General features: G+C 28.8%; 2 protein-coding genes across 4 annotated transcripts; both read right to left on the bottom strand.

Moving 5' to 3' along the window:
- Positions 1–619: 619 nt before the first annotated feature.
- LOC117207765 (putative inorganic phosphate cotransporter) lies at positions 620–13,883 on the bottom strand. Of its 3 annotated transcripts, none has more exons than XM_033448312.1 (8): positions 13,631–13,883; positions 10,193–10,329; positions 7,894–8,194; positions 5,305–5,561; positions 4,167–4,316; positions 2,882–3,256; positions 2,573–2,785; positions 620–2,423 (listed from the first exon to the last, which is right to left on the bottom strand). In XM_033448312.1, exons 1-7 carry the CDS (start codon positions 13,683–13,685, stop codon positions 2,621–2,623), a joined length of 1,440 nt encoding a protein of 479 aa, XP_033304203.1. In that variant the 5' UTR covers positions 13,686–13,883; the 3' UTR covers positions 620–2,423; positions 2,573–2,620. The 3 variants fall into 3 exon arrangements, with proteins under 3 accessions (XP_033304203.1, XP_033304204.1, XP_033304205.1); XM_033448313.1 differs by lacking the exon at positions 13,631–13,883 and adding an exon at positions 10,443–10,461; XM_033448314.1 differs by lacking the exon at positions 10,193–10,329.
- A 628-nt stretch (positions 13,884–14,511) lies between these two features.
- Positions 14,512–19,156, bottom strand: LOC117207837 (structural maintenance of chromosomes protein 4-like; the record flags this gene model as incomplete). The annotated part of the gene is made up of 5 exons (XM_033448458.1): positions 14,512–14,754; positions 15,278–17,439; positions 17,883–18,479; positions 18,599–18,878; positions 18,933–19,156. Coding segments are annotated over 5 exons (3,396 nt in total), but the record flags the coding sequence as incomplete, so codon positions are not given.
- Positions 19,157–19,763: the final 607 nt, after the last annotated feature.

The raw sequence follows: 19,763 nt of genomic DNA on the forward strand, positions 1-19,763 counted from the left end.
TTAAAGTTTTATCTTTACTCCTATAATTATATCCATATCTTACGAATGACTGTTTTTCATGAAAGTGCAACGACCCATCGTTCTAAGCACTTTTAAATAGTAAACTAATTGAACGACTTATTTATAAGCGAATATTAGTAATTAATTAAGATGAGATTCTGTTAGAATAAGTAAGACTTCATTTTGTTTAACTTATAAATATCTTTTTGCTTTTAGTAAATACGTCAATTTAAATCTTCTAAATATTATATGAAAAGAAAATTCGATAAAAAAAGATGCTTTACCTCAGGAATTAAAAAAATAGTTAAAAAATTGTTTTAAGAATAAATTATAATTGCAAAATAAATTAATCTCAGATACTAGAATCTACTTAAGGAACAACAGCTATAATAGTATGCATATAAAATTAGATTCTGCGATACATTGTACGTAAAAATGAATATATGTAATAAAGGATAGGATTAGGTAGGATTTAGTAGGTATCATGTAAATCGTTACATTAGTTTGTATCTAATAATTATTTTATTTTTAGCAAAAATATGTAAAATTTGTGTTTGTGCACACGTGCGCGCATTATTGTATAAATAAATCGTGTTGTATGAACAGTTTTACCCATATCTTTTTATTTTCATTTTCATTTTAAATACATTATTAAAGTACAATAATTTCTAAAAATCACATAGCTACGACTTCTTTTATATTGTACACAATATACAACGTTAGACAATTTCATACATAATTTACTAAAAAAATATCATACTGCCAATTGATTCCAAGTAACGAAGTGGTATTATTGCTAAAATTCAAATTTCTTTTTTAATATCATTTGAAACTTGAAAAAGTGCTACTGACATTATAAATATTTCCGATATTTATTGCATTTCTTTATTTGAATTCGTGTAACATGTAGTTTTAATTAAGGGGGCTCGCAATCGAACTATTCATATAGAAGTTTTATGAAACATTTTCTCCGAAATTAATGTAGCAATACCAATGCAGTTTGAATCACATACTCTGTTATTTTTAATACATCGATAAATTTAATTGCTAATAGTTCTAAATGAATCGAATACTCGGTTCTTTATATATCTTTTAGCAAAAAAGTTACATGACTTTTAGTATATCGTTTAAAAACTGATAAATTATCATTTTTGTTCTCCGAATGTAGACGTTATTTTCCAAATTCCGTCATTCAGTACGTTCATTACCTTCGTAAGAGTCAGTATTAAAAATATGATTAAGAGAAAAATGTTTTTCTGATAAGCGACGATAATTCATTTGTTGAGAAACTTTGCCTAGAACCAGCAAAATGTACAAAAATTATGCAATAACTAGATGGAACTAGGATAAGAAACGCAGGTAGAAAAATAACAAAAATTTATCAGCAGGCAAGAAACAGAAAATTGGAATATATATTCCAAGAACAGGAGAAAGATGATCCTGCTTATGGAGCAGAAATTCATTAAATGAATATAGATCTTTTTCCCACTTTCTCTTTAATCTTACTTCTAGTGTACAAAATTGCACTATATTTTAACACAACCTGCAGAAATATCTATACGTATATTCCGAATCTGCAATAAAATAAAGATTTTTTTTACATTTTTTGGTTACGAGTCCCCTTAAATAAAAAAATATCATTCTGTACATGTTAGATATTTTATTTAGATCAAGAGAACGACTCTGTTTCAAAGAATAAATGTAAGATATTGATGTTTGTTTAACATAGTAAGTATGATATTGATGTTTATTTAACATGTCATAAAGAAGGATACCTATATTTATGAGATAACCTAATATTTTATTAAAGGCTTCACGTTACCTCTTCCATTCAAGCTATTCTAAATTTTGATATGTTACAAGTTAAATTCTTTTTTTAATCTCAGACCTAAATAAAAAATTGGTCTCATTAAACTGTTTGATGAAAGATTTGACTCAAGACTAGAATATAGCAAAAGCAATCTTGTACCTTACGAATGTGCAAACGAACAGTATATTATCGACGCTAATCATCTATATATACATGTATACTTAGTTTTGTAAAGCACAGCCTCTTTTTCATTATCTTAGCCGTTCTGTTGTCTAAACATCCTAAATCGTTTCTGCACAAAGGGATATTGTCTATCCCTTACACTTAAAATTACGTATAATTACTTTTTTGGTATTTACCAATATAAATACATATATCACATTGTCGATTATCAACCACGTTGAAGAAAAATATATTTACTGTAAATCATTGGTCGCAATCGGCACGAATCATAAATTTAATGTTTGCGGAAGATTAAATACATTTTGTATTCCACCTAGACTCTAGAGATTGTTTAACAGATTAATTGTTTGAAAAGAAACTTTATGAATGAAAAAATAAAGGAAACAGTTTCAAGAATTCTTGGATTTTAAAATCGATCGTTCCTCTAAATCTGCAATAATAAAAGTAGTTAGTCATTGGTTAGATGTATCGAATCACATATATAGAAATTACTTAGATCCAATTTGTGTACGTATATGATGCTACAGAGAAACCACATACGGTTCAAGTTTTATTTGAAATAACATTTTGAAAACGTACATGGCGCTTGCGACGCTAAAGGAACATAACGCAGATATTTCTGCATATTCATATAACTGTTAATTCTTTCTCGCTTTGTCCTTTGATATTCGTAATTTCAGGATTGTTCCATGGTTGAATTTCAGTACTGCCAAAAATAATAAAAATTAAATTTCCTAGAATGTAAATAGCAGCAGACAAGTAGAATATTATATTCCACTGGGTCACATCTTTCTGCAAAGAAACAAATTAAGAAAAAAATTAAATTAACATACGTAGTTATCGGTGAAAAATGTCACGGTTAAGACAAAATTGCTTCGACTTAACTACCTCGTCTTTTGCGATTATGCCGCAGACTATTGGTGCGATTATTGCAATTATAGATGCTATACAATTTGTAATGGACATCAACGTGCCAGCGAAATTTGGACTTAAGTCGATATGATTAATTTGGAATCCGGATAGAGATCCAGCATTTAAACCTACAGCTATCACAAGGATAGTTGTAGCCACGGTGGCATCGTGCACCGACATCGTACCAAGGCAAATCAAAGCTATCGCTGGTCCCCAGTGTGCAATCGTATTGCAAACTTTTCGAATTACTCCTCTTGAGATATTCTTCTTTAAAGCATAATCAGCTAACCAGCATGTTGGAAAGCTTAGTATCCACATCGTTAAATAAGGGAGCGCCGATATCCAACCGTTCTGAAAAATCCAGATATCTATTTTAATGTAACAATTTCACATTCTGTTAAATATCAACGATACGTTACGAACATGTTTTATAACTTTACCAATCATATGGCAAATACATAATATCGAAAGTTTACTCCACGTGATGTCGTAAATTAAAAAGAATTCAAGAACATCGTAAACTTCGATAAAACAATAGGGCATAGTGAGGAATATTTATCAACATGAGTATTCTTATCTCGATACGATCGTCTATGATGTAGTGTATAATTTACTGCCGAAGATGTTATCGACTTTTATGTGTGTGATTATCAGAAAAAAAAGCTAACAGCAATCAGTAGCAGTGAAAAATTGAGCATACTATTCATCTATTAACTATTATTGTTAAATGAAATAAAAATTACAGTCATGTATGTGTACGCTGAACAATATTTTGAAGAAAATGAGTCAAATTTCAATTGACATTCGATTGATAATTTCCCTAGACGTAATGAATTACTCCCGAAGAAGAAAATGAAGAAAATACTGATAATCTTACCGTTAATCCTACTACAGTGAGTTTGCATGCGTAACACAATTGCAAAATTTTAAAAGACCGTTTGTACAATACGACATTTCTACAACACGTGTAAAAAAATTAGAAGAAACCCTTGTATGGTACACAACACAGTTTCGCCCTAACACGGTTTTTACGTAATAGAAAGATCGTTCTATTTTGCGATGTGGTGTACATGTTAAATTTCAATTTTAATGTTTCAGTGTTTAATATTTGTTCGAAAGGTTTAAGTAACGATAAAACAGTTTTGAAAAAATAAAATTAATTTTTTAAGAATTAATTTCTAATTAAATTCTTAAAGAATCCTCAAAAAATTAAGATTTTAGTAGATAATTTTATTTATTAAAGTATTATATTATTACGTACCTCCTCCAACTTAAATTGTAAAATATTGTTCATGTAAATTGGTAGTTCTGTGATAAGAGTCCAATAGCCCCAATTTTGTCCACAATGTACAATTATAAGAGCCCACATCGGTACTGAGGTTAATATAGCTTTCCATGGTGTTTTCAACGCCTTTGCAGAATCACAAACATACATAAAATATACATCAATGATCCATAATTTATAATATTAACGTTCATGTTCGATAAAATAGCTTAAAATACGTTATATTTGATAAAATAAATATACGAATTGACTAATTATTCTACTGTTTGATGTTTAAAAAATAAATTTTTAATCGATATATAAGTGTGTACTTTCAAAGCAAAATTGCATAAAACATAGGTATTGTTTTTATAAAAATGACACTTATTTTAGTGACAATACAACGCATTAACTTTATCACAGATTTTTCTTCTAATGGACATTTCTGCCAAAAATATGTACATATTCATAGATCATACGATAACGTTGATTTCGAAATAATTTTGCAAACGCATATTATGTTTTATGGTTTTTATGTTGACGAAAGGAAAGTTTTCAATTGGTCGATTGATATATACGGGTGTATGTATACATATACATACATGTATATGTGTTTACATCTAGTAGATTATATCATAAAATATGATTTCTAGAAACATGTTGGGTAATCATTGTATTGTTTCATTGCATCGTTTTCCTCACAGCATCATGTTACATGGACACTTAATATTGTTTAGAGTACGTAGTGACGTAATATTAATATATATTAATGTCCTAACGTAGGATAATATATGTCACTGAAGCATATATATGCATCACTGAAATAGCATTCACAAATATAAGAGGAAAGTTTATTCATGTGGAAAATCTAATGCAAACGTTATACTAATCTGTAAATTAAAACATGACTTGTCAATAGTGATGACGTTAAATCTATAATTCTCTTGAAATATGTTTCGAGTATTATACGCATGATAAAAGGAAAGTACCTACGTACAGCAAAGCAAACCTTTCGATTTTATTATAGAGAGAAATAAAACGTAAAACAGGATATATATCTACTAGACGTAAGAAGGAACAGTACAAGCAATGTCGTTAGAAAATATAAGTATCACTGGGAAGAAAATATTTTTACCGTTGTGTTATCTGATTTTTCTTTATCCCCGGGAGTTTTTAAGCTATCTTCTATATATCGCCTTTCTTTCACCGATATCCCCGAGTGCTTAGAAGGACTGTCCGAACCAAAAAAGAAAAATACAATGGCCCAAATTATCGCTAAAACACCAAACGTATAAAAGACAGATGGCCAGCCAATACTCGAAGCTGCTAATTCTCCAGATATTGGAAAACAAATCACGGTCCCAAATTGTGCCCCAGCGTAAGCAAGCGTGCCTGAAATAAATATACGTACTATATTATGATATACATAAATGTGGAATTTCAGTTAATAGCAACAATGTACTTGACAAAATACGACTTATAACAAAATGTTTATTGGATTGCTCGTACTAGAAAATGCACAGCGAAATTTAAGAAAAAAATTAGAGGATTAATAATTTACTTTAAATTATTTTCCTTAATACGGATCTAAACATGTATAATACGATATGTTCGTTAGACTTCAACGATATAACTAAATTTGACTTTTAGTTTATCGCCAATATTAAGTTTGAACAATTCTGTGCAAACAAGTACAAATCAGGTATTTTATGAGCGTCGTTAAATCGGTTCAAATAAAAATTTATCTGTGTCGAGGACATTGAATGGGAATATTATCGACAAGTTTGTTTAGTTAAGGATTGTCGATTAAAAAAGCAAGTATTTTTCTATGTTAAGTTAGTTAAATTAAATAAATTAATATTGCACACCAATATCGATCAATGTAAATGATTTTAAACGAAAAGTACGTAATATAAGAAATCCGCATGTTCATAGCGCTTCCTCAATGTTCCGTATTTTTGTAAACAAATATCGTAAAGTATAGAGTAGTAAAGTTCAAATTTAATCTAATAACCTTGCGATTGTACTATCAGGAGTAATTCACTTGAAAACACTTTCTGAGTTATTTCCAATAAGTAACATACACTAATAATATAAGCAGCATAACCGAATCAAGGGCAACGCGTTTTAAAAATGATCATCTATCATGGCATACGATGTATTTCTTTCTCTGTAATAACGAAAATTGAAAAAAGATAAAACACTTTTGTATCGTATAGTAAGTGGTGGATTGCGAATTTTGATGAATATTAACTGGATTAGACTTAGATAAACTTAGATAAAAATACGAAACAATGTCAATATAAAAATGTTGAATCAGCAGTAATAGAAAGATTAAAAGTAAAATAACCGAATAATTATTAAAGTTATACAGATTATACAGTATTATTAAAGTATACAGCTATACAGTATTATTAAAGATACAGATATCTTAAAAATGTATTACATAAAGAAGGTTAACAATTCGAATTCTGGACGTATACGACCAATTATATATTTATTGCACGTGTCAAAATAGAGGTCATGAGCATTGACCATTCAAGGATATGTATTGAGTATTCAAGGATTATCCTTCATCACTTGTTCTTTAGTGTGTAGTATGCGTATTACAGCATAGTTGATTAAGGAAATATAGGAAGGTCAGGAACCTTCGACTGACACAAAATAAGCTTACGCGATGGAATCGATCAATGTAATGACACATTCTAGGTCATACGCGATATACAAAATGTTTCGCGTAACTAAGATAATCTATACTATATTATATTCAATCCAATAATATTTATTGAATTTAAGAATCACAGAATAATTTCAAAATTAATGTTCGTTTTTCTAAATACCTTCTTTTTGTAGTATTTGCCAGTTTATATTTATATGACATTTTCATTTAATTCTTATTCGCAAAATCTTCTACCGCAACTTGGTGTTGTTAAAAATCTGAGACACCCTGTATATTTATTGCTTTTATTAATCGGAAAGTTCTACTATTCTTCATTTTTTCTTACCTCCGCTTACTCGATCCTACTTAATTCGCTTTTTTATAGCTGACATTTCAATGGTTAGGATGCACAACACATACGTATCAACTATCTGTAATTCATAAAAATTCCTGGTAATTATACAGAAAAGGGCACACCGCCAATTTCAATGACCATGAAATATGTTGTCAAGGTCAACATTTTGAATATCTGTTTCCTATACACGTTACCGCTGTTCGGTTATAGTTTCTAGGTGATATTCGCAAAAAACTTTGATACAATTTATGTTACGATTACGCTTCATTCTGAAGTAAGCGGGCGCATTTTTATATAGTCCAAAATTCTAAATTCTAAATCCATCGATGACAGAGACAACCATTTTTAATATCGTGTAAATAAATATTGTGTAAACAAGGGTTATGGAGCGGCTGAAGTAGTACCAGCCGACAGTAGGCAATCGGCAATGCAAGCGTGAAATTGTTTTCAACGAATCTATTGATTGATACATAAAATGTTGCACTATACTGCTCGTGTATACTAAAAGGTTAGAGTCAACAGATGGTATATACATTTAGTGTTCTATATGTAAATACCAAATTCCTAAATAACCCGCGAGTCAAATTTTCGATCGACCAAATTATATCACGTCCAAGTAATATTATATGCATAACAAATTAGCAATTATCCTTACTTAAGATGTGGTAGTCTGATAGTTCTGTAAAAGATATTAATAAAACAGTTCTCACCAAGTCGTGCTCGTTCGGATGGCGGTGCCCACTTAGAAAGCAGAGTCTGTATACACGGTAAAAGACAACTCTGACACAGTCCCATGCCTACTCTACAAATACAAACACCAATGTAACTCCCATAATGAGCAACGGTCGGTGTCAAAATGTTTAAGATTCCGCAAAGCAGTACTCCAATACTGAGTAATTTTTGTGCGCTCCATACTGTAGCTATGTAGCCACTTGGTATTTGCATTATCGTGTAGCCCCAGAAGAAAGAAGAGAGGATCAGTGACTGCTCCGTCGATGTCCAATTGTAGACCTAATTACAATAGTCAAACATGGAACAATCGTTTTACAACAATGGTATGAAATAAAATTAACGTTATAAAATATGCGCGTAATTTCAATTTGAAAGATAGAATAACGATGCCTTGGAAAACTAATTGACTTATAATTAGTACAATTAGTATTATGCTAATCTTAATTATAGAATTTCAATTTTTATTATATATACATAGTATATCGTTCTCACTACTAGGAAGATAACGTTAATTCTATCACATGATAAAGATACAATTTGTTTGACGAGCAACAGTAACAGTATATTGTACTGCGTAAATCATTCTGTGAAAGTATTCTCTAACTTTTCGCCCATTCTGTGTACATTATACATATAATATAAAGAGGAGTCTTCTTTTATCCAGTTTTGCTTTAATCGACTCTCGCCTTCACCGGCCATATATTTTCGTTGCGAAACATAAGGGCATAAATAAGGAAACTTTGCAAAAAAAGTTCGAGAAAAGGAACGAATATTGTATTTTTCTTAATTTTAAGTTTACTTTAATTTCAAAAGGAAAACGCTAAGATCGTAAAGGATTTCAAACGTGTTCCTTATCTCACATTTTGCATCGAACCAATTCAAGATTAAGTGATATCGAATTGGTGTGTGTGTCATTATTTAATTTTTATTGCCTTGACGATGTTTACTAGATAATTTTCTTATATCTTGAATTTAAGATTACATACAGAAAAAAAAGACTACATAAAATATAAAACTTATTTTCACTCTATGTTTATTACGCTTATTTAATAATATAATACAAAGGGTGTTATTAAATTTTCAATTTCTTGGAGAATTTATCGTTACATGATAGTATCCTATGTATGATTTGTATTAGACATTTTATTACTTTTTGAGATTATATACAGCCAGAACCATATACATGTATATACATATGTATAAGCTCATTTAAATATAGACGCATGATTTGCTGGACTCTTCTTGTTTCCCTTTTCAAAAAACAACATCATTACGTTATATCTCATGTAACTCTTTTCAAGAAAATATTTTATAACGGATTAAGTGATTCATTCTATGCTATATATGTACATCTAGGACGTTCATAATGTTATATAATGTACGAACGAATAGCAGTCCGAAGGCTACTGAATTTATCTCGATATTTTTCTAATGCCATAAAAATAATTATAGCAAATTATATTTATTATAGTATAAATACTATATTTATTTTCATGACTCACTGATTATTGTAAAAATTACTGATATTTATTTTGTATGAAAAATTTGGAAAATTTTAATCAAGTCGATCAAATAATTCCAAGATATTGTTTACACAGCTGCTTTCTATATCTACTCACTGTTTCTATATATTTTTCAACAACGATAGTTTTTCTATGATCATCGCAAAGATCACGTTTTAACGTTGCACAAGACTAAAGAAACATGTATAATATAAACGCGTATTCTTTCTTTTATGACTGAATGATATAAGATTTGAAAGTAATATAACTAAATGCTTAGAATAAATTATATTATCGACACGTATTGCTCAGATTTAAATAAGACCCAAGTATTTTATAAAATATATCTAATACATATCAACATCCAGATAAAAATGTTCAATATTCTCAATATTCTCAATACTATCGATATTCTTTAAACATTCGTTTATGTAAGAAATTACTCTTATCAGGTTTATATAACTAGTAAGGAAACGTATTTGGATTTCATAAACTCTTCGCTCTTCGTAAATTCAACGTTAATCGTGTGGCAATAATGCCGATTATCTTAACAAAAGTCTGCCTTAGACAAAATAGACTACTTCCAATCATGGTTCTAAAAGGATACTAAATAATTTGTTAAAGATACTAAATTTTAGAATAAATGAATATTTTATAAAGTGCAATTATAACATATTTTATATACTACTGTGTAATAACTATCACAAGATCCTAACTTTACTAACTTTATAGACTTAATACAAATTCTATAGCCACGTACATATACATAATTTACCTCGAATGCATGATCAGTGCTTTGAGTGTTCTGTGTCATTGCAACAATAGCTACCGACATGCTCACTCGAAGACAATATCCAATTACCATTCCAAAAAACTGTAAAAAAACTTGCAGGTGTCTGATGCCGAGTCCACCTGCAAAAATTCAATATTGTATGTTCTAAGATTATAGATAATATATCTATATATATATATATATATATATATATATATATATATATATATATATATATATATATGTATGTTACAAAAATTTATGTTTATTTTTTTATGTCCATGATTTCTTGGATGCAGTCTAAACAAAGGAGAATCGTCTTTTGGACTCGACAGATTGGAACGCTCAGCACTGTTAATTAATTCGAAATTAAAAAATTAAATCACATATATTCGTTTTATAGGCTGCATGTACATATTGTACATAGGTACATAGGTACATCGTACATATGACATATATCTCCTTCGCTATAGTAAAGTATTCACTATAGTATACTATTTATTACAAACACCTGTTTTTGTAATAAATAATTGATACATAAGTAAGTTCATAAAACATGTGTTGTTATCGTATTACTAATCTATTATTTTATAAACGTAAAACAAAACCATCCTCAAATGCGTAATCGATATTCCTAATTGCGTAGGTATAATATTTCTAACAAAATTGACTTCATACATCATAGATATCTGTATGAAAAGATTAATTTTTTACATTTATTATGTTATACACAGTGACGGCTCGTGGATTTTATACTTACTACTGGTCTTGATTTCACACGTGCTACATGCACATGTAACCATAAACAGTCTCAAATTATTATTAAATCAGCTCGACGATATGTTTTAGCTACAAACATATCGATAACCCTGGTATTGTATATAGATCGCCTTCTCTTTCTTTGGTTGTCTGAACGATAGTCAAATTAGAAGTAGCCCTTTTCAGTGTTTTAGTATAAATTTTTTCCTCAGAAGATCGCGTAGAAAATAGCTGTCTTAACCAAGAATTGTCGGAATTCATATTTAAAGATCGATATACTCGCGTATTAAATTATCATTCGAATTACATTAATACAACGAATAAAAAAGAACTTTTTAAACATTCACATCAAAGATAGCGAGTGAGACGCGCGACACTGACTACAGTACAAAACAAAATATCTTGAACAAAGAAAAGATTAGTGAGAATGTGAGGGAAGATATTAACGATAATAACGACTATAGTATACATTGAACAGTGATAGGGTTTTCTTTAGCCTAGAAGCGATTTTCAAATGCTGTGACCGTATCTGGCAGTGAGTCACGAAGAAATAACGGCGGAAAGCAAAAGTTACGATATCAACGATTTTCCAAAATATTTTATTTCGTGCTGCAGCACGATAATACGTATTGAGTAACCGCTCCTGTTCATACATTATTACAGATTTTCTATGGTAATTTAATAATTTGGCAATATTTTACACTATACTTTACACGTACACCATTGAAAACCATTTACAGGATTGAAGAATGCAGATTCAGAATACAAATTTTCATTCAAATATTAATTTCATTTGTTAGAAACTTTCCGTATTGTATGTTCCAGGGCAGGTAATCAAAAATAATCTTATCATTTCATCTTAATGAAAACGGTAAGAAATATTCTTAAGTAACGATTATATGTATATACATGTATATTTAAGATTTAATTCAAACGATTTTATTCGGTATAATATAATCGACGTACATATATAAAAATTTAATTCAATAGTATAAACTTGATTTACTATAAGTGATTAAAAAGTCGCTTATATCCTACAAATTCCTGCTCGATTTACTTGGTAATAGACTTATATATAAGTGCATAGTCTTAAGAAACTAAATATTTTGTGTGTAACAAGAAGATATCGATTTAATCATGAAAGAAATAAACAATAACAAAATCGTAATCTTATTCAAGCATGAAAAACTTAAACGATAATATGAGTTGTTAAAAAGAACAAGATTAATAAAAGAATTGATAAACGCTTAAATTACATAAAAAACATCATAGATAAAACAGATATTTAACATTGAATGTACCGACCGTTTTCTGTACATATAAAATTTTGTTGATAAAGATTATTTCAAGGTATTTTTTTACGACTATATATCTATAATATGTAAAAAAATTTAATTCTAGTTTTTTTTCTAAGATTATTTAATATTGTGAACATTTCATAGATCATTTTGTAAACTGTAAACGATAAAATTAGATCTCTATCCCTTTGTTCTTACTAATCTACTAGCTACAACTGTCTGAAAACAGCAAATAAAGTACGAAAAATGTAAATTCAGAGTAGATAGATTTAAGGCGCTTCCTTTAAAAATAGCTGTTTAGTCAAAAGCTATTGGCGCATATATAAAAAGATACAAGGAATATTTATAATGAAATTTATGGAACTACGTGATATTATTCGTTTAACGCAAAAATTCCATTCAACTAGCAATTAATTTTAAAATATATGGAACATTTTAGTTTTATCATCACCACCGCTTTTATCGCTGAACATATTTATTCTATTACAAAACACTAAACTATATACACGAAATTACAAACTATCGATATCAGAATAATTATTAAGTTAATGAAATACAGTTACTCGCGTAACTAATCAAACACTTTTTAAAACAGAATAACTTTTTTAACAGTGGATCAAATGACTTGTTTCTTTTTTGAAAAAAAAATTGCGACTGATCGGAATCGTGAAAAAAAAGTAAAGGTCGCCTTTTACGACTTTCTTATCTACGCTTGCTATGAGAATTTTAATTTTCAACACATTTTGAAGATTTATGTCAGTCATGTATGTGTATATATATATTTATTTATTATATATATATATATTCTAGACATATATGCTGAAAATTATGTCAAAATTATTAAATACGGAACGATTAATACAGAAACAAGCGACAGGTATCGAAAGATGTAAGAATCTTTAGATTTTAGACCGAAAATCATGAAACACTGGGTTTTTCACTCTTAATCGTTTAAAACTCATAGAAACGTTAACCAATTTCGATGAAATTTTCAACATGTGTATAACTGACATAAACCTACAAAACGTATTGTTTCATTTCTTTCCGATTTTCATTACAAGCTCAGATAAGAACTGCAAATTTTTTAAAAGTATTTTACACGTCATCTAGTAAACTAATCCGTTTACTTCTCAAAAAAACTCAAATCATTTGGTCGAATTTTAAAAAAGTTCTGTTTAAAGGGTATTTGATTACCGATCTTATGCAAGTAACGATATTAAATATTATTTACGACTTGAATTGTTATTCCATAACATGAATTGATAAAGTATCATTGAAATTAGGCGTTATTAAATGTACACTTGAAAAATATTATAATTCGTAATTGTCCAAACATTAGAAATATCTCAAGGTTCAGTTGTAAATCAAAACTATATATATTTACCACAAATTGTCGTTGATCCTTTTTCTGTATTTTCTGCAGGTTCCTCGTTCTCCATAGCTGTAATTTCTGGTACTATCGAACACAGACTGTTCAAATTCTAATCTTACTAGATGATAATTCACCATACTTATATCATACATGTCTACTCCCCGCCCACTGACATGCAGCCTCTCCTTTTCCTTACACTTCTATCCCACTTCTTTGCAATTAGTTTCGAACGTTTGCTTCATCATACTTCAAAAGAACATTGAATGTGTTTCAATGAACAAACGTAAAGATAATTATTAATTAGTCTCTCACACTTGGCAGGTGATAACAATCACAGCATTATACTGATTAGAGAATTTAAGAAAGTGCCATTTTTCTTCGAAGTACTAATTAATGATAAACTAATACAAGAATTAATGTGTTCCTCTTCAAAAGCAAATAAAATAGATAACAATATACAAGTCAATGACTACTCTTTTATTATAGTGATATGACGCATATTAATAAAATAATTTTCATTATGTCATTATACCCTAATACTATACAAAATGACATTGTTATTTACATTATTATATTTCAAAAATATTTGATACATTTTCATTTATTTTTCAGATGTTTAATTTGTTTAAAATTATACTTGATTATTTCAATTTATATAAAACATTACCTTACCATCTTCAATACAAAAAACGGCAGTTTTTTCAGCAAATTATTAATGAAATAATATTATACATATAATAATATTTTACATAAAATAATATTTTTCTAATACTTAATTGGAGATTATCTATTTTACCACTATATTATTATAATTATTATTTTTTCGGAAGAATCGCAATCAATCTTAATTGTTTCATTAAATTGTAGGTAAATACATGTTTTTTAAAAAAATTTATTTCTAGCTTACATATAATTTATGTCGGTCAGATTTGCATTATATTATGCATATAAAAATATATCTTCTACATACATTGAATATTAACAAACATATATATTTTATATTTTATATCTTGCGTTTCTTTTTTAAAGGTTTGCCGCAAGTATTGCCATCATTTATGTCACTATTATTAATATTTGTATGTGTATTTTCACTAGGTGCTTTTTTTGGTGTTGGACATAATCCTAATTCGGGCAATCTGAAAGAAAGTGATACACTAATATATAACGTACTTATTGCATAAATTGTAATTTATGCATTTAGTTTTAATTCAAATGAGTGTATCGATAAAATTTCAACAATTATAATGTAATAACAAACAATACATTTCATAGTCTATTACTTTATATTTATTTTGCACTATTTCTTCTGTATTTATTTTTCTGTATTTTTCTATAATTTACTAATATCATTTTACTATATTATGTTTTACTCATTTTATTAGTGAAAAATAAATGAAAAGGAGAATAATTTGTTGGAAATATCAAATCTTTAAACTTTCGTTAATCTCTTATTATATGTTAAATACGTCATTTTTATTAATTAGAAATAGCTTTTTATTTTATTAATTATAGATAAATTATTGATCAACACCAGAAATTCCGAATTAATTTCTCGATATATTTCTAATATTTCAAACAAAATTAATAAATATAACATAATTCGATCAATATAACTTTAAAACTGAAATGTATGAGTCTTAAAAAGTTCATTTTACTTACTCAACTGCATTCTCATTCGGTTCTCGAACATTTTCCGTATTTTGTACAGTACTCATATTTTGTGTTGTACAATTTTCTTTGTGTTGACTTTGCATAGCAAATTGTTGTGTTTGTGTGGAATATAAACTTCTAGAGGATATTTGTGCGGGTGGGACAATTCCATTTCTTTCATAATACTTTTTCAAATCAACCGTAACACTCTTCGTACAGTTGTATGTTTTGTATATCCCAACCAGATAATCCGCAAGTTCAAACATATTTGATCTTAAAGATATAATTATAAATTGTGCATTTTTTGTCCTTTCCTTAATATAATTTCCAACAATTGAAACATTTTTAAAATCTAAGGCAGCATCTATCTCATCCATAAAATATAAAGGAGTGGGCTTATAGTGGTGTAGTGCAAATACAAGAGCCAAAGAGCTTAAAGTCTTTTCACCACCACTAAGATTGCAAATATTTTTCCAAGATTTCTTTGGAGGTCTTACGCTAAAAGCAATTCCTTCGCTAAAGGGGTCTAAAGAATCGACCAATTCTAATTCGGCGTCACCACCTAATGTAATCATTTGATACATCTCTTTTAATTTATCAGTAATGATAGTAAAACCTGTAAGAAACTCTTGAATTTTTCGACGCCTTGCTATTTCATAAATATCTCGTATTCTATTGCGTTCAGTAGTTATTTTTTCTAAATCAGCAGCACGTTGTAAATATAATGCATCTTTTTCTTTATATTCTGCTATAAGTTGCATATTTGGAACTTCCATAGGTAACTTTTTCTTAGCTTTTTGTAAATTTCCTATAAGAACTTTTTCTTCCAATTCATTAAGTTCCTCTTCTGTTAATTCTTTCAACTCTTCCACATTTTCACCAGGTATTATTTGAAGTTTTAAGTTTGCTATTTTTCTTGTGAAATCTGGTATTTTTTGATTTAAACCCTTAATTGTATTTCTATGCTCTTTTAATTTCTGATCGAGATCTATTTTAATTGCTTTCAATTTATTCTCCCTAGCCTGCAAAATATCTAATTCTTCTTTAAAAGATGCCATAGCTTCGTCTCTTTCTAAAAGAGCTTCTGTGAATTTCTCAAGCTTTTTTAAATATTCTTTTCCTTGTTCTTCTAATTTTTGCTTTTCTTTCTGAATATCACGGAGTTTTTGTTCACAAGTACGTACATCATTTTCTAAACATTCTATTCGTTGCTCGGTTTTCTTTACATTTCTCTCAGCTGTTTTAATAGCAACTTGCAATCTGCATATTTCAGCTTTAGCTATATCAATTGCTTTAGATAGGTCAGCTACCTTCTTTTGTTGATTTTTCACAAAACTTCCTGACAATGTATCTACTTCTTTGTTAATACGAATTACCTGATTTTCAACAGTTTTTGAATTCTTTTGCACATCTTCCAAAGTTTCCTTTGCAGAGTTCATCACTTCCTTTAGCTGTTGCACTTTTTGTGGGTTTGATATTAATTCTACAGTTCTTTTCTCTTGAACTTTAATTTGCGCCAATAACGATGGTTCTTGTTCGCTTAATGTCTTCATTTCGATGTACAACTTTTCCTTATTAACTTTCATTTCCTTTAAACCTACATTTAACATATGAATCTGATTTTCTAAAGATTGAGATCTAGCTTTAAGTTGATTGCACTCTTCATAAGTTTTATTTAAATCTGACTCTAATGTTTCAATATCTGCTATACATATTTCATTTCTCACAACTTTTTGTCCCATTCTCCCTTTCATTGCAGTTCTTCCACCTCCACTCATTGTTCCTGATAATTCTATTAATTCGCCTTTCAAAGTAACTACTCTGAAACGTTTATAACCATATGCAATACGTGTTGCTTGATCTAAATCATTTGCCACTAATGTATCTTGTAATCCATAATAAAATGCTGGTAATACTCTTTCGTCTTCAACTTGTATTAGATCAAAAAGTCTTGGAACATTCTCAGGAGTTTGTATTCTTTGTTTACATTTTGATACTAAACGCTGTTGCTTTTCTAATGGTATAAACGTTGCACGTCCAATATCGTTTTGCCGAAGAAATGTTATACATGTTTGTGCAGTTGTTACAGTATCGACTACAATGTTATCTAAGGGACCACAAGCTGTTGAAACTGCAATGTCATATTTGCTGTCTATAGCACCAAGATCACCCTACACATAAACAGATACATAAAATTCTTATTATACATATGTACTACAAAATACTTTCTCTAGAAAGAGATATATTTATAATGCACTATATATTTATTCCAAGCAATCTTCACAGCAATAAAGATGTACGTTATTCTAATTGAATAAAAATACCTTCCATTTTTTCTTGCACTTTCAAACAAACAGACAATACCCAGTTACAGGGTATTTCACTTAAATTAAATATCTAAATTATTTCCATTGCTATTGAAGATAAGAAAAAATGAGTAAGAGACATTTAAATTCCCTGAAAGTTACAATTTCCCTTGAGGATTATTCCAAGGTCGACATATTTTTTATAATTGTGATCGACAGTTGTAGTCGACATCAAGACAAGACCTTGAAATAATTTTAAACAGTATGATAGCAATATTCAGTCATTAAGTCACTATTAATTTACATACCAATCTTCCAAAAACACCAGGAATTCTACCTTCCCTTTTTTCCCTCATTAAACTGTCTATAATTTTATTCCTTGACTTATTTGCTTGCATAGCAAGTTTTTGTTCTTCAAATGAAATTCTCATCCTTTTCAGCTTTGAAGTCATTTCAATTTCCTTTGTTTTCATCTTTTTTAAATCTTGTTGTGCCTTTATTAATTCTCCTTCACTATAAGGAATTTTGTTTTCTAAGCTGTGTAGTTGTTCGTTTCGTGTCTTTAAATTATCTACTGTTAATTTTAAAGAATCTTTTAATTTTTCTAATTTTTCTTTCTCTGTTAATTCTATAGAGGTATACAGTTCTAACTCAGATTTAGCAATATCAAATGCTGCTTGTGCTTGATTAACATCCTTTCTTAAAGATATTAGCTCTTTCTCAAGTTCGGAACGGTCATTCAATAGTGGTTTAGTCTTCTTACTTAATTCAGCCATCAACTTTTCCAATACTACTTCCTCTTTTTCCTTATTTTTCGAGTGTTTGTCGACAAGTTCCTCACATTCTTGGATATCTTTTATACTTTTTTCTGGGACTTTATACAGTTCTTCTAATTTAGATTTTTCCTATAGAGAGTAATTAATTATTTATTTAATTATTTATTTATTATAATTAATAACTAGTAATAAAATTAATAAAATAAGTATCCTAATCTTTTTTATAAGGGTAATAAAATAAATTTTACTGTTTTTAAAGATGCAATGTTAGCTTTTCGTCTTTTATTTGTTTCCACTAATTCTGCATGAAGTGATTCGTCATATTTTCGAATTTTATCAAATTCTGTTGCAATTTCATCCTTGTGTTTCTGTAAATTGTTCCATGTTGCACTTTTTTCCTTAATCACTTTCTCTTTCTGCTCTTTATCATGATCAATTTCTTCCATTTTGTTTACAAGATCTGATAAATCTTTATCCATTTCATTAATTTTATTTTCCTGTTCCACAATTTCTTTTGATGTTTCAAATCTAAAAAAATTTGTTGTCAAACTCAAGCACAGTATAGTTTTCAAAATAGTTTACCTTTGATAACAATAAAGTTGATGCTGTAATTTCGTAATTGCATTTTCTAATTGCAAGTATTGAATAGCTTCTTGCATGGGTTCTTCAAGAGCTGCTTTTTCTTTTTCAACAATTTTGAGGCGGTTCAATTTCTCCACCCTATGTTCTGATAAAAGTTCTATTTTGTTTGATAGTTTTTCTAATGGTTCTTTATAACGAACTGTTCCAATTATATCTTCCAAAATCTTTTAATTCCTTTCCGTATTCTGTAATTCGTGATTCTGCTTTGCTTCAACTTAAAAACTTCCTGTTTTTAATTGCTACGCTACGAATTAATATTAATTAAAGAGCAACTCAACCATCAAATTTGGCTAATTCAAACAAATTTATTTCTATCGAAACAAGCAGTTAAGAGATTCCAGAACTAATTTTCGCTATAGAATTTCCTATTAAAGCAAATATGATTTCAACCAATTACCGATCTTTGATCTAGAGGTGGTAATTAATCAACCGTCGAGTTTCCATGATCAAATTAAGCCAAGTATTTTATCGACAGGGAACACGAAACTTAGACACGATTGAAATTGTTGTATCGCGTTTCGAAATTGGTGTTTCGGAAGAGATTTCATCGGACTTTTGCTTAACATTTGTATCGATAGTAAACGACATAATAGCTGATTAATACTAAATCAAAAAATGATTAAAAATTCAATTTATTATAATATTTATTGGAGTTAATATAACATTCTTTCCATAACACTTTTTAGGACTAATAGCTATACCACGGCGATATTCAGATTATCCTGATTCTTCTATTTCTTCTATTGAAGCAATAATTTCTATAAATAGAGT

The sequence above is a fragment of the Bombus bifarius genome, unplaced genomic scaffold (assembly GCF_011952205.1).
Source record: "Bombus bifarius isolate JDL3187 unplaced genomic scaffold, Bbif_JDL3187 scf7180000008046, whole genome shotgun sequence".
Taxonomy (NCBI): domain Eukaryota; kingdom Metazoa; phylum Arthropoda; class Insecta; order Hymenoptera; family Apidae; genus Bombus; species Bombus bifarius.

Excerpts from the sequence above, each read along its gene's own strand:
- LOC117207765 (XM_033448312.1), bottom strand. The coding sequence starts at position 13,685 with ATGGAGAACGAGGAACCTGCAGAAAATACAGAAAAAGGATCAACGACA. Across the intron at positions 3,257-4,166 it reads TACAATTTAAGTTGGAGGAG|AACGGTTGGATATCGGCGCT; the intron begins GTACGTAATAAT and ends TGGATTTTTCAG. Across the intron at positions 2,786-2,881 it reads GCATAATCGCAAAAGACGAG|AAAGATGTGACCCAGTGGAA; the intron begins GTAGTTAAGTCG and ends GTTTCTTTGCAG.